The sequence below is a fragment of the Poromitra crassiceps genome (genome assembly GCF_964638095.1).
Source record: "Poromitra crassiceps genome assembly, chromosome: 15".
In the NCBI taxonomy this organism is placed as follows: Eukaryota; Metazoa; Chordata; class Actinopteri; order Beryciformes; family Melamphaidae; genus Poromitra; species Poromitra crassiceps.
In genome coordinates, this window is record NC_139634.1 from 8,637,127 (window position 1) to 8,659,982 (window position 22,856).

The window sequence follows — 22,856 nt, forward strand, 5'->3', positions numbered from 1 at the left end:
TGGGCCGCATACAGAAATGAGTGATACTACGCAAAAACATTATGCATTTAGAGATCTGAGGCATAACATCGTAATAATGCTTGAACATAATGCAATCGAATGAAATGCTTGTTTTATGCGGTTATACACTCCAGACAGACACCTACTCCAGACAGTGGAGGACTGCCTGCCACCACTTAATATGGCGGCCTCGAACTATGGCCGTGGCTTCAGCGCGTCAGCACGCTTTCAATTGTAGTCTGCGGAAGAGAGTGAAGCCAAGCTTTGCCAGTAGTATCTTTAACCTATGAACTCCAGAGTGTGCCAGTCCTCCGCCATATTGACTGTTGTCTTGACTGGAGGAGATAGAGAACATTTGAGGTCCAAAGAATAAACGAAACTGTGCTCGTAAAATAATCCAAACTGGTGCAAACTGAGGCCAAAGGATATTACAAACACCCGTTGTGATGGCAAGAAAGAAAAGCAAGCAGCCAGGGGCCGGGCAGAAGGAGCTGGTGCCCGGACAGCAGACCACCATATCGAAGAACCCCGTCTCTCCCGGCGATGCAGCTGGCGGTGGCGGCGGAGGAGATGCAGGGCTGGATAGACTGGCCACCACCAGGGCGAACCAGGTAGCTAGCAGCGAGCGAGCGTCTCTCACTGCAAAAACAGCTACGTTAGCTTAGCCTCCGAGCTAACACTCCTGCTAATCCAAGCATCCTCCATTGTTGCTTTTATTTATGTGTCGATCATGCAAGGATACAATTCAACCATGCTTCCTTGTGCTCAAAGTTCTCGCCATTGTAGTGCGATCGGGACACAGGGAGTGTGTTCACGTCGTTTGGCACATTTTGATAATTAAATAAATAATACGTTTCACGTTACCTTACGATAAGCGAAAGGAGGTATCACCACCCCAGGCTTTGAGGCTGTGTGACTAGCATTGCAGCCCCTCTCCTCCGCTGGACAGGTGACATTGTGCCTCGTCTCGGACAAGTCGCCCTGTTTGCAACGTTTTGAACGTTCTTCACTCATCGCAGCTAACGTTAGCTAGCTGGTAGGCTAGCCAGTCTGTCGACAGTAGCTAGCGTGCTGCAAATAAGCTTGCTGCTTATCCAGCAGTTGCTGCTAACCAGCTATCGAAGTAGCTAGCTGAAGGAGACATTGTATTCTGAGGGTAATGTTAACCCTCAAACCTGCCCTGTTATTAATTGACTTCGTTGGTTCTCTTCTTTTATAATTTGTTACTTATGCCCTCTGTGAAATGAATGCGACATAAGGAAAGGCTAAAAGTCCATGCGTTTGTTATGTTACCTACATCTGAGTTAACAGGCTCACAGGTGAAAGTAACCACAAACTGAAGGAAACAGCCTGGTTTGCTGCAGGCAGAGCGAGAGTTACCCCATCAGCTATTTAACCTAGCTTCTAACATCTGCTTTACTACTTGCTTGAAAAATGCTTAGTTAGAAATGCAAGAAATTCAACTTGTTTTTAAAACAGTAATGTGTTTGCAAATTTTCTAAGCAATGGTACAGTTTCTGAATTACTTGGTCTTCCCGTAAATATGAATCTCTTTCAGAAGCCATAAGACTATCACGATTATGCTAGTCATTGACCTGTCTTAATCTCTCATCCTCCACCTAGCCTATGCAGACCTGCTGCCTCCTGTGCCACCGTGAGTTCAAGGACTGGGGAGCGAGCTCTGCCAACGGGCTCCCCGGGGGCCACGGCACCAAGCTGGCTGACACCGTGCCTGCGCTCTCCCAGGCCTTGTTGCGGGACGTCCCCGGGCGTAAGCTGGCTGACGCGGTGCCCTCGCTGTCCCAGTCACTGCTGGGAGAGGTGCCTCTGTGGATCTGCCAGAGCTGCCGGAAGAGTGTGGAAGAGGAGGAGAGGCGGAGCACCCAGGAGCAGCCCACGGCGGTAAATAAAAGGGAACTGATTTGGTTCATGATAATAGCTAGATCCCTTTTCATGACTTCTTTTCATTGCTCCTCAGTCAAACTGTGTTGCATTTCCATCGACGGCACTCATCTAACCTTCATTCATCACAGAGGGTTACACGTGCATGCCCCTTTAATGTCATCTGTCTATCTATACACCACCACCTTGTGTTATTGCACGCAATCTAAAGGCTGTTACGCACAAAGAGCAATGCGAATATACAGCACGAAAATTGCGATGCGAATTTGGACCCGCCTGTCAATCACAGCAACAGATGTGTACACGTCGGAAGCGAATTTCTGACAAATCGACCTTCAACGGCGCTCGGCGAAACCTCGCCATTGGTCTGCACGGTTGCATTGACTGATATAGGTTCGGAAAATATTATTGACGTGCGAATTCATCGCACGAAGAAGGAAAAAAACGCTCCCGATGTGTAAGGACCCGAAGTTTTGTCTCTTCCAAAGTGTCCTATTTTTGTATGTTAAGTGAATAAGTGTCTTAATTTCTTTGGCGTGAGTAAGGCAGCCACGGCTTTCTTCGTCGATTTTACATAAACACTTTCCATGTTATGCAAACGATGGCCTATCATCATCCTTGTGCCTTTGCTCTGCTTCCAAGCCTTATCAGCTGAACGTGCTGCTCAAGATCTCTTCCTTTTTTGTGGTTGTATTTTGTTGTTGTTTCGTGGCGCACCGGCACGTGCTAAATAACAATGCTACTTCAGCAGAGTGGCCGGATTGCACGATTGCATTTTCCCCCCCTCATCCTGTCATACTCCATAAATCCGTTACCAGGATTAGAAACGGAAAAGCATTTTGACACCCTCGAGCCACTTGGAAGTGTCAAAACGTTAGGCCCATCAATCAGCCCCTGCGGTTAACCTCATGCTCTTTTATTTTCCCTTATTCAGGTACCGTTGTCGCACTCGTCCTGTAAGTCGCAGAGCTGTGGGAACGGTTACCCGGAGCAGAGTTCGGTGGACTGGGACCCAAGCTCGTTCCTGTCAGCCCACAAGCTGTCAGGCCTTTGGAACTCTGCCCACACCAACGGAGGAGGGGTCCACTGTAACCACAACGCTTCCTCGCACTCGCAGCAAGGTCTGTCATCACAGGGGGTTTACTCAGCGGGGTCTCCCCGGCCGGGCACATGTTTCACACCCATTTCTTTTTATGAAGCATTTCATTTGATCACACTTCATGACAGCGACAGAATTCACTGAAAACATTGCGATCCGTACTTTCAGGCCACGCTGCAACTTCCGGTCACTGTCGTGTGGAAATGGACACGAATTTGGTTAGAATCAATCAACAGGATGGAAAACTAAGGCTTAGGTCCAAAAATAACAGACGTCCGTGGTTGTTGGCATATTCAGTTCTGAGTAAATGTGTGTCTGTCTGGCATTTTTCAGAAGAATAAAGAGGCATCTTGTTAAGGCAGTCTAGTCTGCTTTCTCAGTTCCTCAGAGTTCAGCATAGTGAGGATCGGGATCATAGTTTTTTTTAGATGTGCCCGTCGTGAGAACTTTTAAATGCTTTCATATTGCTGAGATATATTTAAAAATGACCCAATTTCCCGTGAAAATGTAACATCTGCATGATTTAACCAAAAGCACTGGGGTTGGCTTCGGTAACCATTCATATTCATATGGCGGCCTGTGAATGATAAATATCAAATAGGAAATGCTGCAGATCAAATATAATTCAGAGCGCATCTGCTTAAAATGTATAGGATGATTCTGGCCATTTTTGACATGGATCCTATTTTCTCATAATTTTTCATCACACCGATCAATTCTAACAAATCTCATCAACTGCTTCACTACAGAACTTCTCCTGTCTCGCCTAGGGCTGCGATGGTAACTGCATCACCGCAATACCGCGGTCATGTGACTCACTAGATTTTCTTTTTCTTTATTTTTTTTAACGTTTTATTATAGGCTACTTTATTATATTAAATATTACAGGCACATTGCCAAAAGCACTTAAGTATAGCCTGCCTCACAGTAGCTATATACTGTATACAATAAAAGGAAATAACCAGCATGAATAATGTGTTTACTGCCAAATATTTATAGGCATAATGAGCTCCGTCCATTAATTGGGAACATGATTACCTATTGCACGCTGCGCGCACCTGTCTTGCTCTCCTCTCCATTCCACTGACCAACAACACTCACAAGTCAACACGCTCACAGGATTTCTCTAAACTGTTTCTTTGACATGGTTCGTCTGCAAAAAGTCTGTTTTGTTTTGCCCAGTAGCTGTCAATAATATCCATGTTCTATGTCATTAATCGCATAGGAGATAGTTGAGATGGTTGGGGCGGGGCGTGCAAATTAAGGGACATTTTAAAATCAAATTTATTATGCCAGATTTATCCACCAGGCTAATTTTCATCTGTTGTTTCTTGGCAGGTTGATGTCACACTAAAGAAGGATAAAATTGTCATAGCCATTCAAATCAATTCACAGTACAAAAACAGCACATATACTACCTAAACTACTTATCGGGCAGTGGCGGCCTAAAGGTTAGAGAAGCCAGCTTGTGACCGGAAGGTCATCTGTTCAATCCCCGGACCGGCAGGATAAATCTGGGCGGGGAAATTGAAAAAGCAGCGCTTGCCCCTCCCTCATTACCGCCACTGAGAGACGCCCTTGAGCAAGGCCCTTAACCCCAACCGCTCCAGTGGAGCTGCTCAGTGGCCAGCACAGCGATGCAAACTAGTCACCTTTAGGTGACACTCACCTTTTTCATCCTAAAATAGGAGGATTTCTGAGTGGGTTTTATGTCTGCCCTGGTATCTGTCATCTTTTTCACTACCCATGACTTTGCATCCCTGGGCCAGCAGATCAGACTGGTTCTACTGGTCAGTTTCCAGGTGTGAATGTGAACGGGGCGCTCCTGAAAAAGAGCATTGCTCTCAGTGAGACTCCCCCTGTATAAATGAAGGTGGGGGGGGGAACTGTACCGTCGAGTACCGATGTAAATGACATGCCTTACTTGTGCAGGCAGTGTTGATGCTAATGCTATCTTGGCCATTGCTTTGGCGCTCTGTTGTTGTTTACATGTCTACATGTGCCAGAGCTTCGGCTCCAGCTGTCAAGACTCATGCTGCTGTCTGCCTCATCAGTCAACGGCAGAGAACACAATTTCATGTGTGCTTCCGCAGTGTAAAGTAGTGCAGTGGATAAACTTGAAAAAGTAAATATAGACATTGTTGTACATATAGACATTTCAGGGTGAGCAGTGTGTGATTGAAAAGGAAAATTTGTATGTATTTATATTAAGTGTTCACTGGCCTGATAGGACTGTATTAGAAAGCTAGGCAAACACTATGGAAGTAGCTCTATACTAAAGGAATTGACAAGATTTACGTTTGAATTGATTATCGATGTGATGAGAAAATATGGTCCAAGTCCAAAAATAGCCGTTAAGCTGATCGCCGTCGGGCCGCTCGCCGTCTGTGAGAGAAATCGCTCTGATTGGCTGGTCAGTTGGTAGCTGATCGCCGTCGGGCCACCGTCTGTGAGAGAAATCACTCTGATTGGCTGGTCAGCTGGTAGCTAAGCCCCGCCGGAGAAGAGAGGACACATACAAAACGTTCGGCTAATTTTTTTTCCAACTTTATCTCATCTCATAATTCCAATACACGGATATTTTCATGACGACGTGCCTTCGGGAAAGCCCCTTGATTCTCTCACTGCATGATTCAGTGCGGTTTCTCCTTATTCTTCCCACCTCCGCCTCAGCTTCTTCCACAAGCAAAAGACCAGACACGGGCTGACAAAGTGCCATCCGCAACTTTTTATCAGACGATATTCTCGATTAAGTAGCTACAGTATATTACGAAGCCGTTCAAGTGCTGAGCGAAATGGTAGGCAATTAAACGCTGCTTTGTTTGGTGAATCAGGTCTCGGGCAGGTGGAGAACGTACGTGCTACGTGCTACGGGCTAGCTGCCCGTCTGCTGCAGGGATGGAGGCAGAAGAAGCACAACAGTAATGCTAACTGTAACACATCAGAGGCCGTAATCAAGGAAAGGACCCGTTGGAGCTCAGTCTAATAATGCATTATCTAATAAAGAAAGCAAACAAAATAAAATAGATATTGCGTTTCCATATAGGTGGTCTGGAAAAAAGTATTTGCACATGTTATTGTATGCAGGCTTTAAAGTTTAATAGGCAGGATTTTATTGGCACAGTAGTCAGCTGGCACCAGCTAGATACAATGTTTGCTAATCATCCCGGATTTAGCTGATGGAGTCTTCTGTAATTGAGAACAGAGACTGAGAACTCTTTATAGTCGCTCTTCTGATTGGGTGAGATTATTTGAGACAGCTATGTCTCAAAGTAGTATGTGTGCAGGGCAGGGTATTACTATATTATGAGATTACTTGCTACAGGTTACTTAGTTGTACAGTTGCCATGTACTAAGTACATAGTTGCATTGTTTCTACCACTTCGATGTTCTTAGGCTGCTTCTATCCTGTGTGATGTGTCTAAATAGCAGCTCTCAGGTTATGGTAACGGACAGCAGTTATACATGATGGAGCGTGTGCGCCGCACACTGAGCTGAGCTCTGCCATTTCTGCACAGAAGAAGCTTAAATCATATATGGAATATTTGACTATTTATAGAAATGTGATATGGCACTTCCTGAAAAACGGTTGCAAAGCTCTGAATTAAAGCCCCTGGTGATCACAAATATTATCAAGCTATTTAAGTCAAAAGTGATAGCAAACGAGTCTCAAGGGATCTGAACTGAGCTGCTTAATCTACTTCACTGCATATTGTAGCAATTTCTTAAGGGGCCGTTAAAGGACGGCTTTCCCGTGGGGAATATGAATATATATTAAATCTCACGCCCCTAAGGTTTTCGAATCCGTTGAAATTTTTGAAATTGGTTGTTCACAGCCTGAGCTATCAAGCATCTCTCACATTATTTTCTTGACGCTCTGACGTAAAACGCGTCGGAGCGTCAAGTCCAGACTTGCGGAAGAGAGCAGCTGTAAACTACAAGTGTTTTGGGGATGTGCCGCCATGGTCCCGCCTCTAGAGGTCCTCCATGCCCCTTCAGAGGTCCTGAAGAAAAACAAAAGGCAGCCATCTTTTTTCACCGCATCGCCTAGGCTAGCTAATGTTAGCTTCCCATAGCTCCTTGCAAAGAACCATATTTCGGGAACGGAAGCACCTACAGACACGGGACTGGCGGCATTGGAAAGCTCGTCAAATTTTACATCTAGTAGAAGGTGCGTTGAAGTTACGAAATCAACGCTGAGCAATGTACCCTTTTTTACACATTTTTACATGAAATAGTTACAACATCAGATGCTCATAACTCCTAGGAAAATGCATGACATTTTTTTTATGAAGACATCTCCCGACATATATACTACCGTTTAAATTTGGTGCAATTTGGAGGCAAAAAATAAATAAATATTCTTCTTCTTCTCCTAATGTTTTTATGTCGAAGCCTTCTTCTTCTTTGAGTTTTATGGCGGTTGGCAAACATATATGTGCATTACCGCCACCTACTGGAGTTTGATATCAGCCAAATGCCTGAGGGGTGGTCGTGGAATCCAAGGCCACGCGAGCCCAGTGCATTGTGGGAACTGTAGGATTTCGGCTCCCCGCAACCGCCCCTCCCCCACACCAGCCCCCCCCCCCCCCCCCCCACACACACAGAGTGGATTTTGGTTGATTGCTCAGGCTGTGAACAACCAATTTCAAAAATTTCAACGGATTCGAAAACCTTAGGGGCGTGAGATTTAATATATCTTCATATTCCCCACGGGAAAGCCTTCCTTTAAGTAGCGTATGACTTTTATTGAACTCTATCGGCAAACAGCATTAAAATCGACATGATGTCACGATACTTGGCGCTCGATAACGATGTTATGGCGATTCTGCGATAATCGATACATTGCACGAAATCTAATCTACGATACATCACAATATCTGTGTAACTGAAGATGAAAAAATACCCCTTAAAAAGGCATGAAGCAGGAATTATGTATGTATTCACAGAATTGACATGAAACATTGTACAACAAAGTGCATAGACTGTACTGTACTGCATATTGCCTCTTTAACACACACGGACTGCAACTTGTCCATGACTCCACGTGTGAAGTTAACATGTTTAAAAGAAGTTAAAATGTTGAAAGGAAGGATACAAAATGATGCCTCACTCAAATCTTTTCAATCTGTGTAAATTAAGTTTACAGAAATAAATAATAATGCAGAAAATACACTTCACAGGATAAATGTCATATGGCATCACGATATGGTATCAAAATATTGTGCCAGCGTATCGAGGAAATATCACGATATATCGATATTTCAATATTTTGTTCAACCCCTATTTGGCCCACTTCTTAGAAAACACCGAGATATACATCGTGTATCGCCATTCAGGCAAAAAAATACAGAGATATAATTTTTAGTCCATATCGCCCCCAACCCTATCAAAAAGTGACATAATATGACTGATTTGTTCTATGTGTGAACTAAAATATTGAAAGTCATACTGACATCAGTGGCACGTATGTTTCCGTCCCCCAGGTGTAACGGGGGGATCAGCCTGTCATGAGAAACGAGGACCTCATGAGGCGCCGGGGAAATCTGCTAAAACGTCGGGGACCGCCAAGGTGTGTCCCTACAGTCATCCCTCATCCCAGAACTCCAGCGGCTCCTCTGCTGGGAACCCCCTGTCTACCTCAGCGGACCTTTGTAAGACCACTCCCAAGCACTTCAAGACCATGTGCCGTCGACCAACGCCACCAGGTGAGTCACGCCTCTCTTTGACTCTTTGCACACGTCTGCAGAATGAACCGTTTCTCTGTTAGGCCGCGTGGCTGTTTGCCGTCACGGTGGTTTTCACTCGTGCAGGTTTTCGCACGACAACCTGATTTGTGTGTCACACCTTCAACAGATCTAAACGGTGCGATGTTTGGTTGCAATGAAAACTGCATATTCTTCTTCTGTCTCCGGTGGCACATGATTAAAACCCACTGGCTTTCAAACACTGAGTAGGGATTGTATAGATTTCCTCAGGCGGAAAGACATGGCATGAAAAAGGTTGTGCAGACCTCAATACAAACACTCACTGTATTTTTTCACCCTGTCAAAGGTTTATTTATGTTTTGGGGGATTTTACCTTATTTTGAACAGTTTACAGTCGAGATCAACAGGAAATATGAAGTGATTTATTCTCAGGATTGGAAAAGTATGGCATTTTCTTTTTGTATTTTCCAGGTCTGGAAAAGTATGGAAAAAGGAAAAGAGTACGGAGACATATTTGCGTTTCCAGACTATTGTCTATTGTGACTATCTGACTACAGTATTGGTTTTTCTAAAATAATACAATTCAGAATTTCAAAAAAGAACTTGATAAATACAAGTGCGTGTTTTTTCATGGTGTCAGAATGTACCCGTACATGTTAACAGTTGGATTTTAAAACCTTTTATTGACATAATAAACATCTGGCTATATTCCCAATTCCCAAACCGGTCTGCTAAACGTAACCATGATTCTTTTACTTGCCTAAACAACCCAGCTAAAAGTTGCTTTTGTTGCCAAAAACCCAACAGTCATTTTACTTGCCTGAACCCAACCAAATTGTTTTGCTTTGCCTAAACTGAACCGGCGATTCGAGCCGTGGCTCCTGCAAAACGTTAACCGGGCCAAACCGGGCCTGAGGTAGCCTCCTCTCTCTGAGGTAGCCTCCTCTGAGGCGGGGGGCAAGGGAGGCGGTTAATCGGTCAAATAACCAGGAAGAGAACGGTGCTCGGCGCTCCGAGCCTCTTTAAACCAGGAAGATCCGGTGTCTGTGCTGGAGGTACGCGTGCATCCAGATATGATGCGAAAGGTACCCGTTCTCACATCCGCAATAATGACGCAGAGCGGCGTATTTGGACGCTCTGTGAGAACCGGTTGGTATTTCCGATGTCCAAATATGGTCTGAGAATATCTACCGGAGAAGTCTGGAATCTTGAGTATGGAAAAGTATGGAATTTTGAAATGGAAAAATGTGTAGCAACCCCTGTTCCTTCTTGTTCCTCCTTTTCCCCCCCAGGTGAAGCCTTCCACCCCAGTGACCACCATCAACATTCGGACCTGTCTGTACCCCCCAATAGTCCCACCGGCCTGTCTTCCCAGCATTCCTCCCTCCTGCCCCCTAAGCAGCAGAGCCCCGGGCAGCATGGCACCGGTGTGGCAGCAGCAGCAGCAGCCCACGCTCCCTTCTCCCCGCTGGCACCGAACCTGCACGGCCCTCCGGCCAAACTGGCCTCCTCCGCTCCAGACAGCCCCACGTCGCTCCACAAGCCCAGCCCCTGCAAGAACTCCCACATTCCGGCCGTCAACACGCAGCAACAACAACAGCACAGCAAACTGGGCACCTCCGTCATGGGCTGTAACCACCCCTGTAACGGACACAACAACGGGGGAACAGTGGCCTCCCCCAATGCGGGCCATCTAACAGCTGGGGCTTGCAGGTTAGTACTGATAGAGATGTAACGGTATGACAATTTCACATCACGATTATCGTGACCAAAATGATCACGGTTATCGTATTATCACGGTATTCGTAAAAAAAAAAGTGCTGAAAATGTTCAAAAAGTACTGAGAGACTCACCGAAATCATTTTACGTTTTATATTGAAAACTCGGACCCAAAAAGGATTGATACACTCGCTGAAATCATTTCTCCAAGGCTGCACGTTTGCATCTGGGAGACGGTTGCCAATTTTGGTTGATGATGGACAGTATTTACCAAGTTTTTCAAAGCACTGTAATCACGGTAACACGGTTTTAACGATAATGAAAATTTGTAACGGTACGGTTGTTGTAAGGAATTTGATCACGGTTATCGTTACGTCCCTAATATCCAAACAGTGCCTTTTTTTTTGATCAAGTGAAATTGAGAAATGTACTATTTAGCTCTGGTGATTCACGATCCACACGTCTTGTGTAATTAGGGGGAATTGTCTATGTGATGGCTCTCATGACATTTGATTGTTGTTGTGGTTGTTGTTGTTGTGGTTGTAGGGACCAGGCATGTAAGGGGCACAAACTGACAAACGGGACCTTGTGTCACCCTCCGTCTGAGCTGGAGGAGGGCGAGGATGAAGACAGCAGCTCTGAGAGGAGCTCCTGCGCCTCATCCTCCACCAACCAGAAGGACGGGAAGTACTGCGACTGCTGCTACTGCGAGTTCTTCGGACACAACGCGGTACTTTGCAACTTTTGTTGTCCTCTATCCTCTTTCGTAGTCGATAGGAGTATTCTTTACCGTGACAGAATATCTTCCGTTTTTCATTTTATAATGCCCAATCCATGAAAGGGCGTCGTTAATGTACGTGATGTTTTCGCTTTTTGCTCACAGCCTCCGGCCGCACCGACGAGCCGTAACTACGCGGAGATCCGAGAGAAGCTCCGCACTCGTCTGACCCGGCGCAAAGAGGAGCTCCCTCAGCGTCAGGACTCCGATCCGTCAGCGCCTCCTGGTACCGTGGTGACCGTCGACAACCGGGACGTGGACGAATTGCTGGACTTCATCAACAGTTCAGAGCCCAAACCCGTCAACAGTGCCAAGGCTGCCAAACGGGCTCGACACAAACAGAAGAAGAAGGTATGCTCATTTAATACAATTTCGGATCATCAGCCGATATATTACCACTCTCTAATTTAGCATTCTGTGCGTTTGAGTCTGCGTGTGCTCACTGTACGAATACGTGTGTCTCAGGATAAGGCGCAGCAGGGCAACATGGAGGCTACAGGCAGCGACCCAAACTCCGATCCGCCTGAGCCTCTTGACGTCGACGAGGCGATTCCGGACGGTTCTGAAGCCAGCCGGTTGCTGGACTGGCCTCAGCTGGAGCTGGAGCGGGTCAACAGTTTCCTCACCAGCCGGCTGGAGGAGATCAAAAACACCATCAAGGACTCCATCCGGGCCTCCTTCAGCATGTATGACCTCAATCTGGACGTCAACGACTTCCCAAAGAAGGCGGCCACGCTGGAGGGCAACCATTTACTGTCCCATCTCAACGGTTCTTCTGACCTGCAGCAGATAGACCTCGACTTGGCCCCTCTTTCACTGGGAGCCTTTAAAAGCCAAATTGGCCTGGGTAACGGATGGGAGGACACAGCCACTGTCCCATCGTCCACTACCACCACCACCACCACCACCCCGGCAGCAGGGGTCACCGCTGGGCCCAAGGATATCCAGCGGCTGCATACTACCCCGAGTCTCTCCAAGCTCATAAGGGTTCGCTCCCCAGAAAGATGCACTTCCGCCGGAGCCGAAAGCGTCCCGCAGGCGCCGCCGGCCCAAGCGACGGCTAAACCTAAGGAGGACGCCGCCCCCGAGCCCAAGAACACCACAGCCGGCGCCGGTGCTGCAAAGTCCAAGAAGAGTAAAAAGCAGCAGCAGCAGCAGCGACAGGAGCAGCAAAGACAGGAGCAGCCCCCCGCGTCCGAGCAGAATCCCAACAAACCAACCAAAGCTGTCTCCGGGAACGACACGCAGAAAACCAACGAGTCTAAAGTGGCCGAAACGGGTTCGAATGGCTCAAAAGCCGGGAGCAAACAAGCTCAGCAGCACTCTGCGGAGCCTCCGAGGAACGGGCCCAAGAAAACGGAGGAGAGTCGATCATCCAAACAAGCGGCCGGCGGAGCCGGTAGCGGTGTGGCCAACGCACAGAGGGGGAGAGGTGACACAGAGACACGGGGAGGCCGATCTGAGCAGGATTCAGATGGAAGAGCTCACCACGTCACTCCAGCAAATGGGCAGCAGCAACAGCAGCAGCAGTCCAAAGGCAAGAATAAGAAGAACAAGAACAAGGGAGAAAAATCCGGCGGTGCGATTGGTATTGAAACTATATCTATTTATATACATGGTATGCACGTTTTTAATTATTTCCAAGAAATTAACTATTCTTTCTTTTTTCCCCTGATTATTTTTTCATAGAGGATGTATTTCTCCCCAAAGATGTCGATCCAACAGAAATGGACGAGATTGATCGGGAGGTGGAATACTTCAAGAGGTAAGCTCAATACTGTCAGCGTTGTAAGAATGCTGTTATTACATTGGCGTTAGGGATGCACGATATATCGACAATCATATCGGTATCGGCAGATGTTAGTCATTTTTTAACCTATCGCCATCGGTCCGATGTTCCAGTGTTAATATCGGTTATCAGTATGAGCCAATGTTTTCACATTGAGAGGAAACAATGCAGTAAATCTATGATTTATGGGCTTTTCCAAATGTTTTGGAAATAAAGAAATGCATTACTTTTTCAAATTCACAGTGTTTACATGTGTTTTTCAGTATGTACCAAATTTTAATATTATAAAAAATGTGTTTTTTATAGAGATCATATCGCCATCGGTAAATATCGGTTATCGACCATAACCGCAATGTTAATATCGGTTATCGGTATCGGCCAAAATTGTCATATCGGCGCATCCCTAATTGGCGTAACACGCCTTATACTGATGAATTGTTCTTGCATCGCTAAAACATGGCTTTTTTTTATTTATTTCCCTCTTTGTTTCTCCCCATCTCTTTGTTCACTCTAGGTTCTGCCTTGATTCTGCGAAACAAACCCGGCAGAAGGTGGCGGTGAACTGGTCCAACTTTACCCTCAAAAAGGTTCCTTCAAATGCAGCTCAATAACTTGGATGCGTGCCAGAATGAAACCTCCCACCATGGACTGTCTCGATAGACCCCCCCCCCTGTTTGGCCCCAGGCCTTTTCTCATTCCCTATTTTCTTCTCTTCCTCACTAAAGCCAAGGGACCCTGGTTCAAAATCATTTTTCCATTCAGAAGACTGAAACACTTTCGGCTAACAAGCCAGGGATCATTCACAAGGGCCAAGGCCCTTTGCTATCTTTGCAATGTTCACTAAATGAGAGGTGCAAAATGGAAAAGAAAAGAAAAAAAAACATCTGTTAAATCCATTGCATCCATGTGCTTAACTATGTAGTATGTAAACAGTTACCTTACATGAAATAAATATGTTTTTATCGCAAATCTGGGACATTTTAACGTTGTTAAACCTCTGAATTCCAGTATGTTCAATTTGGTGCTCTAAAAATATTGTTGTTCACCCATTATTACATTGTGCATTGATTGTGGTTTTCTATCTTATTTCCCACTACTACACCAATCTCACTAGAGAGACACTAGAGATATTTCAGCTTAGAATAGACAGTTTGAAGAATGCCCTGTTAAGGAGGAACTTAGGACAATTTGTGAGCTTAATTTGGAGGGAAAGACACGTGGCACCCTCCACTTTTCAGGATTGTGTTTGTGTGCCATGCTTATCCTTTCAATGTTTTCTCGCAAGCAGACTGCAGTGCATTTGGCGGTTGTTGGTAGATTTAAATCGGAATGGTTTGCTCAATTTTTTTATTTCGATCAACCAATTACGGTATGTAGTAATCAGTAATAGAAAGATGAAATAACGCTTGATGGCCTATCTACTACGCTGTTATCTTTTTGTATGAAATTGTCAAATTAAGTTTTTTTTTTTTTTTTCTACATGAATGTTTGCAAATTTATCAGTACACCAACAACACTAATATAAACTTGTGTGGGGGGGATTTCAATTTACTGTGTATAACACTTGGCTCACATGATGCATCTTTAGAAGATGTCACGATGAGTTAAATTCAAATTTCCCCGTGCATGATTATGTAAAAAGAAAACAATTGCTGCCCCCGAATCCTATCTTGGGCAAAGTTCGCTGTGTCTGTTGCTTCAATGTCTATCCTCCCTTGGTGTTAAACTTGAACTATTATCTCTTCCACGGTGTTCTATAATCTAGCTCTATAATCTGACGCCTTGTCAACGACACTATTATCTGTTGTCCAGTAGAACTACGGTTGAGTCCCCTACCGCTGTCTTGGCAACCTTGAACTGTTACTTTGACCCTCAAATTCCAGCAGTGACACAGCCCTTGCAGTTGAAGCTACACCAGTGCACAAAGTTCATGTTAAACTTGGGGCATATCACATAGCCTAATGTTTCACACAATTATTCCAATGTTTGTACATATTCAGTGATTTCTTTAGGCCCTTTTGTCATGATTTCTGGGGGTTGTGTGTGATATATTTTTCAACCATGCTACTATCTTCACAGTAATCTATACTGTGACCATGGTGGCCCCCTTCCGCCTCTGCTAATGTATCTGAAATCCAAGTCTTGATGATGAAAAAAAACAACCCAAGAGATTATACTTTTGGGGAGAGGGCCTCTGGATTGACATTATTTGCCACATTTTATTTGAAGGCTCACAGTGAGATGGTTTATTTCTTTCCTCAATCTGTGCTGAGATTTTGTTTTCATATAACATCTCTTGACGCTTTCCAGGTTATATTCATCTAGAGAACATTATCTTAATGTTTGGAATGTAGATTTATACTATACCAGTAATAGCCAAGTGTATGTTGGCTTTTTCTTTTCTTTTTTTAATTATTATTATTCAATTTTGATACTGTGAAAATCTTTCGTTCAGAAAGATTAAAAACATTGCAGTTTTGACAAACTAAAGTGTGGTGTTTGCTTTCTAAGTTTATCTTTGGCTCTCATGAATGTTCATGAACATGAGATGCTTCTGTACAACAAGGTCATGCTAACACCAGACTTACAACTGTCAACCACCAGACTATGAAACCACCTTGAACGAGGGAGGCGCCTGTTGACCCCTTGTGAACATTATTTGAGCAACGCGTCGACCAATTTTGGCCCTGCCCGCACTCCGTACATGAACAACACGTTCCCCTGTCGTTTCGTATACAAACATGTACGTTAGGTAGCTGACTGGATCTTAGGCAAGCTTTATTGGCCATAACGGCGTGTCTTTATTATAGGTAGGACATTGCAACATTGATAACTAAAATGGAGACTGAAAATAGACCCAGAAAGGTAAGTCGCCGTTACACCGGTCCAAATATGAACTGGCGAACGTTACATTAGCTGTTAGCTAAGTAAGCTAAGCTATGTATTGGTTGGTCTGTGGCTGGACAGCAGATGGATTTAGCTAGCTAATCATAATTGAATAATGCCGTTTCAGAGGACATGTCACGTTAGTTCACAAACTGAAAGAGAGCAACTGAAGACGATATGCCTTCCGTATGCAGTTTGTGAAAACAATGCAACGCTAACCTTATTTGTTTTCATGGTAGCATTTTTAGCTAGGTTAGCTCCTTTAGAGGCAGAAGTTAAACGGCTAGAGGGAAAATACTAGGCTTCTACCAAAAAAGGAATAACCATTGTTACTATGACATAATACTAGTTATTACTATTTTTATTTCGTAATGTTGGGACTTATGTGGTCAAGGTTTAGCGTATGTGGATGGGGTCGAGCAAAGAGATATTGTGTCATCACTAATTATGTCATCAGTGATGTCATAAGACAGATGATGTCATCAGTGATGGCATAAGGGGGCACACACATCACTGATTATGTCATCAGTGATGTCACTTGAGCAATTGTGCATTGTGACATCACTGATGATGTCATAAGCATTGTGACATCAGTGATGTCATAAGAGCAATTGTGACATCATCAGTGATGCGCAGTTGTGACATCATCAGTGATGTCATAAGAGCACGTGAACCCGGCACCCGCACAGCGGGCGAGCTGCATGGCGGGTGAGGGAGCAAGTGAGCCCGCACAGCGGCCGAGCTGCAGGGCGGGTGAGGGAGCAAGTGAGCCCGCACAGCGGCCGAGCTGCAGTGAAGGAATCGAGTGCGCAAGATGCCTAGTTAATAATAAATGTGCTATTTTTTTCTTCTAATTGTACAGAGACTCCAGGGGGAGGAAGAAAGGCGGGGCTCAGGGGGTTCTGAGGATGACGACTACGTTCCATACATTCCTGTCAAAATAAGAAAACAACAAATGGTAGGTTACCGCCGCCGTCGTCGTCCTGCTTGACCGTTTTGTAATTATGGGCATGTGGTCAGGACGACACAGATTGATCCTTTGTTCAATCTAGGGAACCTGGCATTACCATAAAATGTGTGTGTTTACCTTCCAGCTGCAGAAGATGTTGCGTGTGCGGGGGAAGGCAGTGGATGACGAGCTGAGAGACAGCGGAGGAGAGCAGAGGGACGAGGATGAAGGTCTCGGTCCACGCTCCAATGTCAGTCTCCTGGACCAGCATCAGCACCTCAAGGAGAAAGCAGAAGGTATGTAGGTTCAACCACGCCCACTCTGGATGGCATGTAGGTTCAACCATGCCCACTCTGGATGATACCTGACAGCTCCCAGTTTCATTCTTTCCACTGCATAAGATCATATTTATTTGGTTGTTGTTTATTACGATATTTGAGGCGATTCTGTGACATTTCATCTACTTTGTGGGAATCTATCTGCAGCCCGTAAGGAGTCGGCCAAGGAGAAGCAGCTGAAAGAGGAAGAGAAGATTCTTGAGAGCGTTGCAGAGGGAAGAGGTAAAATGCTGATTCTGTCCAGTTCCTATCATCCTATGAAGGAGTGTTGGACTATTAATACTCCGATATTATCAGAATAATCAAATGTTAAACATAAAGTGTTGTTTTAACCCGCACAATTTATTTCCTCTAACTTCAATTCTCTTGCCTTCAGCTCTGATGTCTGTGAAGGAAATGGCCAAAGGTATCATATATGATGATCCAATCCAAACTAGGTGAGTTTTTGATGAACAAATTCTATGAAGTGACATTGTTATGTGGACTGTGGAGTCCTTCTGCCTCACCTATAACCTGAATGTCCTCTGTAGCTGGAAGCCTCCGCGCTACATCCTGAACATGCCCGACGCCAGACACGACCGCGTCAGGAAGAAGTTCCACATCCTGGTCGACGGAGACGGCGTTCCTGCTCCAATCAAAAGCTTCAGGGAGATGAAGCTTCCCCCAGGTTTCAAAAGCTCATATTTCGTTGTACCATTCTATTTGTATGAGGCGTTTAAAGGGAGGCTTTGCCGATTTTCAACCCACGTTGTATTTTGTAGATGGACAGTGCTTACCTTCCCTGTATGTTTTCCTCATGGAGAAATATCCATTTGTCTGCCTCCATAAACTCCGCCCCCGCCAGCTGATACGAGTCATTAAGGCTCTCAATGCGATTCTCCGTGGATGTGCGCATACAGAAAAAATAAGCGATAACAGCCGCTCGTGAGCAACATCTGTTCACCTCCGCGTCCAGAATGTCCAGAACTGATAGGGAAGTGCCGGAATAAACTGCAGAGGAAAACATGAATACAAGGTAAACGCTGGCCATCTGCATAATTACGGACATTGTAACGACACAAAGCGGGTTGAAAATGGGCAAATCCTTCCTGTAATGGCGCTGTGTTATTGACAGTGGACAACAGATCTCTGTTTATTGTGTTTGCAGCGATTCTGAAAGGTTTGAAAAAGAAAGGCATTGTCCACCCTACACCAATTCAAGTCCAAGGAATCCCCACGGTGTAAGTAACTTATTTTAGTCTGGCCTTAGCAACTTCACACACATACCAGTTCATCAACTGACGTCAACTTTCTTCAACTGTCTGTGTAGTCTGTCGGGTCGAGACATGATCGGCATCGCCTTCACCGGTTCAGGAAAGACGTTTGTCTTCACTCTGCCCATCATCATGTTCTCCCTGGAGCAGGAGAAACGGCTTCCTTTCTGCAAGAGAGAGGGACCTTACGGACTCATCATCTGTCCATCAGTAAGACTGTGCAACACAAACCTATTTGAATGATGGTACAGTTTGAAATACAATAACCAAAGTTTAAACTGAGGTTCCTAAAATATCACTGTGTTATGGCTCTAATGTGGGACTTTTCTTTAATGTATCAATTGTTCACTCGTTCTTGAACAACATGACTTGCAGATGGAGTGCAGTCTTTCGGTACACTTCTGATAAATTATGTCCTAACTCAAAATTGAAGTCTACATCAATACATGTTTACAGACAAACGGTTTACAGCTTCAGACAGGATTTGAAATGCATTGAGTTTCCACATGCTGTAAATCCATTTACAATTTGATTTACAACTTTCAATTTGAATTATTATTATTATTTGGGATTTTTTTTTTAGATTAGGAATCAGACGGTTGAGGCACAGTAAATTTATATTTTTTTACCCTCTCTGTTTGCATTTTAGACATGATGACTATATTCGCTTTTGAGAAGTTATGAGCGCTTTATATATTTTTTCTTCTTTCTAATTAAAATCTTGACTCCTTAAGCACGTCTGATTTAACCCCCCCCTTCCTTTCCTCCAGCGAGAGTTGGCCAGGCAAACCCATGGCATCATAGAGTATTACTGTAAGCTGCTGGAGGAGGAGGGCACTCCTCAGCTGCGCACGGCCCTCTGCATAGGAGGCATGTCTGTCAAAGACCAGATGGAGGTAGTTAAAAAGTAAGTCTGAGCTGTGATCCCTGTGTCTCATTCAGAATCTGCAGTTTGAACTCTTTCAGCTACTTGATGGGGGGAAAAACAGGCAGAACTTTAAAAAACAATGGCTATAATATCTTGCATCAGGGTTAAAGATAGCATGCATACTTGACAATTTCATGACATCTAAGATGGCCACCTCATGTCCAGTAAATGAGTAATATAGTTGTATTTTAAAAGCTCGTTGCTCATCCCTGGTGCAGGACTTCTCATAGGAGTTTAACCATTTCAGGAGAGAATCACACACACACACATCACTTTTCTAACAGATGCAAGACAAGGGGCGCTGTACTTTGTGTGTGTGTGGTTAATGTTACTTTGCAACTACCATCATGTGATGTTTCACAAAATAAATAATGAAGGAATAACTCATACGCTGACATGCTGAATTGCGTTGGTTCCAGTGGCGTCCACATGATGGTTGCCACCCCCGGCAGACTGATGGACTTGCTGCAGAAGAAGATGATCAGTCTGGATATCTGCCGCTACCTGGCTCTGGATGAGGCCGATAGGATGATAGACATGGGCTTTGAGGAGGACATCAGAACCATCTTCTCCTACTTCAAGGTCAGGTCTTCTTTGTGGGTGATGTTGACAAATGCCAGAAATCATATTATCAATTCTTCAGACGGTGTGTGTGTGTGTGTGTGTGTCCCACCATTTCCCATGCCCTGGTTTAACATAGCCATCGCTAGATGAGAACGGTCCTGAAACTGACAAATACTTATCAGACTGCCTGTTCTTAAACACTTATTTCTTCATTTAGGGCCAGAGACAAACACTGCTTTTCAGTGCCACTATGCCCAAGAAGATCCAGAACTTTGCCAAGAGTGCGCTGGTCAAACCCATCACTATAAATGTTGGCAGGGCCGGTGCTGCCAGCTTGGACGTCATCCAGGTATTTTTTCATCTTTCAGTGAAATGGACTGAAGGATTGTATTGCATTAAATTCACAAGCCCATTGATGTGAGAGATGGACAAACTGGACCTAAAACTCTTTTGTGTGTGTGTGTGTGTGTGTGTGTGTGTGTGTGTGTGTGTGTGTGTGTGTGTGTGTGTGTGTGTGTGTGTGTGTGTGTGTGTGTGTGTGTGTGTGTGTGTGTGTGTGTGTGTGTGTGCGCGCGCAGGAGGTGGAATATGTCAAAGAGGAGGCCAAGATGGTGTACCTGCTGGAGTGTCTCCAGAAAACCCCGCCTCCTGTCAGTACCTCTACATGTTATGAGATTGCCGTATACCTCAAATGAATTTAAACACGGACCGTAAGTTAAAGGCTCTTTTTCTCATATTCACAGGTGCTGATGTTTGCTGAGAAGAAAGCAGATGTAGACGCCATTCATGAGTATCTGTTGCTAAAGGGAGTGGAGGCTGTGGCTATCCATGGAGGAAAAGGTAGGAGGAACTTTATATTCTAATACTTAAAATACAAACTATAAATGATAGCAATAGCGCCCTCAGTCCAGTATTGTGTCTTCCCAATCTCAGCGTTCAGACTCCTCAATGGTGAGAGAGGAATTAGTGTTTTCCAAATTCCTCTAACTCAGATCTGCGACTTATGAACTTGAGAATGCGGAAACACATCAGCCGTTAGAAGACTACTTAAGGGCTGAATATGTCTATTCAAAATGTCCAAAATGGGGTGTTAACTCTTCCTCCTTGTAGTTACTAGTCATTGCCACCAGATGCCATCCTTACTTGCAAATGTCTCCTGTTCCACTTCATAGTTTGTGTAAATCTCAAAGAAAGAGGAAAGTACTATAGATTGTTTGGCTGTCATCATATTCAGTATTCCTCATGTGTCATTGTTATGCGAAATAATAATCATCATCATAATAATAATGTATTTTTTTTTTTATGTTTTTAGATCAGGAGGAAAGAACTAAAGCTATCGAAGCGTTCAAAGAAGGAAAGAAAGATGTGTTGGTTGCCACGGACGTTGCCTCCAAGGGTCTGGATTTCCCTGCTATCCAGCACGTGGTGAATTACGACATGCCCGAGGAGATAGAAAATTACGGTGAGGAGATGTTGTCTATGATCTGAATTACATGGTGACAGAGAATCCCTAAAACTGTTGTAGTGTGTCATCTTCACTTTTCTCTAACGTCTTTGAAATGGTTTTGTCCCTCAGTCCATAGAATTGGAAGAACCGGGCGATCGGGGAAGACTGGTATTGCCACAACCTTCATCAACAAAGGCTGCGGTAAGAGACGAACAAATCCATCAAAATAAAATAAAAAGTCCAATTCGTTACTAAATAACAGAACAAGACTAGTGGTTTTGAGAGTTAATTTGTTATATATTATAGTGTCTTTACATGGCTAAATTGAATGGTAAATGATGGAGGAGGACTCTGATGAAGACGCCCCCTGCGTCGAAACGTTCAATAAAAGTTTCTATATACACGTGATCCGTGTGCTACAGTACTTTTGGATTTTTTTACTCTTTGAATGGTAAATGATATGAATGTCTTCCACTACAGATGAGTCTGTCCTGATGGATCTGAAAGCCCTGCTGATTGAGGCGAAGCAGAAGGTTCCCCCTGTCCTCCAGGTGCTCCAGACGGGAGACGAGACCATGCTGGACATCGGAGGTGAGTCGGTCACACCAACTCCCTCAATTGTCATCTATATTTCTTCAGGATCTCTTCTTTTTCAGGAGCCTCTTTGAACCTACTGGCTCTATAATCACTTTACTCCACTTTACAACTTACTATTCATTCATTAAACTATTGATTTTCCACTGTCGGATGGAGAGGTTCTTAGTAAAAAGTCAGACGATATCAATTATGTAATCGCCATTTTAAATGTGGGAGAACCCTTGTTTCCTCTAACACAAGTTATATGCTTTCACAGGAGAGAGAGGCTGTACATTTTGTGGTGGTCTTGGCCATCGTATCACAGACTGTCCCAAGCTGGAGGCCATGCAGACCAAGCAGGTCACCAATATCGGGCGGAAGGACTACCTGGCTCACAGCTCCATGGACTTCTAAGGTCTTTCTCTCAAGATGGATCATTCTTCACTGCTGGACTGAATTGTGAAATATTTCTGAGCAAACTACAGTCATTTTTGTTGTTATTATTGCACTGTCGTTGTATTTTTAGCATTGCCTAACATAGCTCACAGATCTGATAGAGGAAATGGTTATGGTTGCACATCTTTTTCCTTTTTGCCCCTATTTTGTCATACTTGTTGTGTTGCTTTTGTAAACTAGTCTGTAAATAAAATCAAAATACCTGCATTTTTATGTTCATATTTAGTTGAATAGAAAGATTTCAGTAGGTCGTTGTCTGGTGAGGAAGTTGCTAAAAGAAGTGGGAATGCAAAAGGAAGCTTGTTGTAGGAAACTGTCAAACAGAAATTGTACGACCAATCTTTTGCAACAACTTTTGTAAGTTGCTTATCAGAGGCATCTTGTCCTCGATCGACTCCAAATTGGACACGCACAACTAGAAAAAAGAAAGCAGCTGAGCTTACTGATGACGCAAAGGAAACTGT

The 22,856-nt window shown here is 44.4% G+C and overlaps 2 protein-coding genes across 3 annotated transcripts; both read left to right on the top strand.

Moving 5' to 3' along the window:
• The first annotated feature begins 355 nt into the window (after positions 1 to 355).
• On the top strand, positions 356 to 14,485 carry fam193b (family with sequence similarity 193 member B). Of its 2 annotated transcripts, none has more exons than XM_083652409.1 (10): positions 356 to 611; positions 1,624 to 1,902; positions 2,837 to 3,023; positions 8,488 to 8,709; positions 10,002 to 10,422; positions 10,975 to 11,158; positions 11,312 to 11,557; positions 11,672 to 12,794; positions 12,896 to 12,971; positions 13,510 to 14,485. In XM_083652409.1, the coding sequence occupies exons 1-10, from the start codon at positions 447 to 449 to the stop codon at positions 13,604 to 13,606; spliced, it is 3,000 nt and encodes a 999-aa protein (XP_083508535.1). In that variant the 5' UTR covers positions 356 to 446; the 3' UTR covers positions 13,607 to 14,485. The 2 variants fall into 2 exon arrangements, with proteins under 2 accessions (XP_083508535.1, XP_083508536.1); XM_083652410.1 differs by having other exon boundaries at positions 11,672 to 12,785.
• Positions 14,486 to 15,730: 1,245 nt separating this feature from the next.
• ddx41 (DEAD (Asp-Glu-Ala-Asp) box polypeptide 41) lies at positions 15,731 to 22,592 on the top strand. The gene is made up of 17 exons (XM_083651586.1): positions 15,731 to 15,860; positions 16,744 to 16,839; positions 16,976 to 17,126; positions 17,316 to 17,390; positions 17,545 to 17,605; positions 17,699 to 17,835; positions 18,316 to 18,388; positions 18,478 to 18,631; positions 19,192 to 19,328; positions 19,769 to 19,931; positions 20,131 to 20,262; positions 20,492 to 20,563; positions 20,657 to 20,753; positions 21,226 to 21,375; positions 21,490 to 21,561; positions 21,841 to 21,951; positions 22,214 to 22,592. The coding sequence occupies exons 1-17, from the start codon at positions 15,834 to 15,836 to the stop codon at positions 22,348 to 22,350; spliced, it is 1,845 nt and encodes a 614-aa protein (XP_083507712.1). The 5' UTR covers positions 15,731 to 15,833; the 3' UTR covers positions 22,351 to 22,592.
• Positions 22,593 to 22,856: the final 264 nt, after the last annotated feature.

Excerpts from the sequence above, each read along its gene's own strand:
- fam193b (XM_083652409.1), top strand. The coding sequence starts at position 447 with ATGGCAAGAAAGAAAAGCAAGCAGCCAGGGGCCGGGCAGAAGGAGCTG. Across the intron at positions 612-1,623 it reads CCACCACCAGGGCGAACCAG|CCTATGCAGACCTGCTGCCT; the intron begins GTAGCTAGCAGC and ends TCCTCCACCTAG. Across the intron at positions 12,972-13,509 it reads GAGGTGGAATACTTCAAGAG|GTTCTGCCTTGATTCTGCGA; the intron begins GTAAGCTCAATA and ends TGTTCACTCTAG.
- ddx41 (XM_083651586.1), top strand. The coding sequence starts at position 15,834 with ATGGAGACTGAAAATAGACCCAGAAAG. Across the intron at positions 18,389-18,477 it reads GTCCAAGGAATCCCCACGGT|TCTGTCGGGTCGAGACATGA; the intron begins GTAAGTAACTTA and ends CTGTCTGTGTAG. Across the intron at positions 21,952-22,213 it reads GACCATGCTGGACATCGGAG|GAGAGAGAGGCTGTACATTT; the intron begins GTGAGTCGGTCA and ends ATGCTTTCACAG.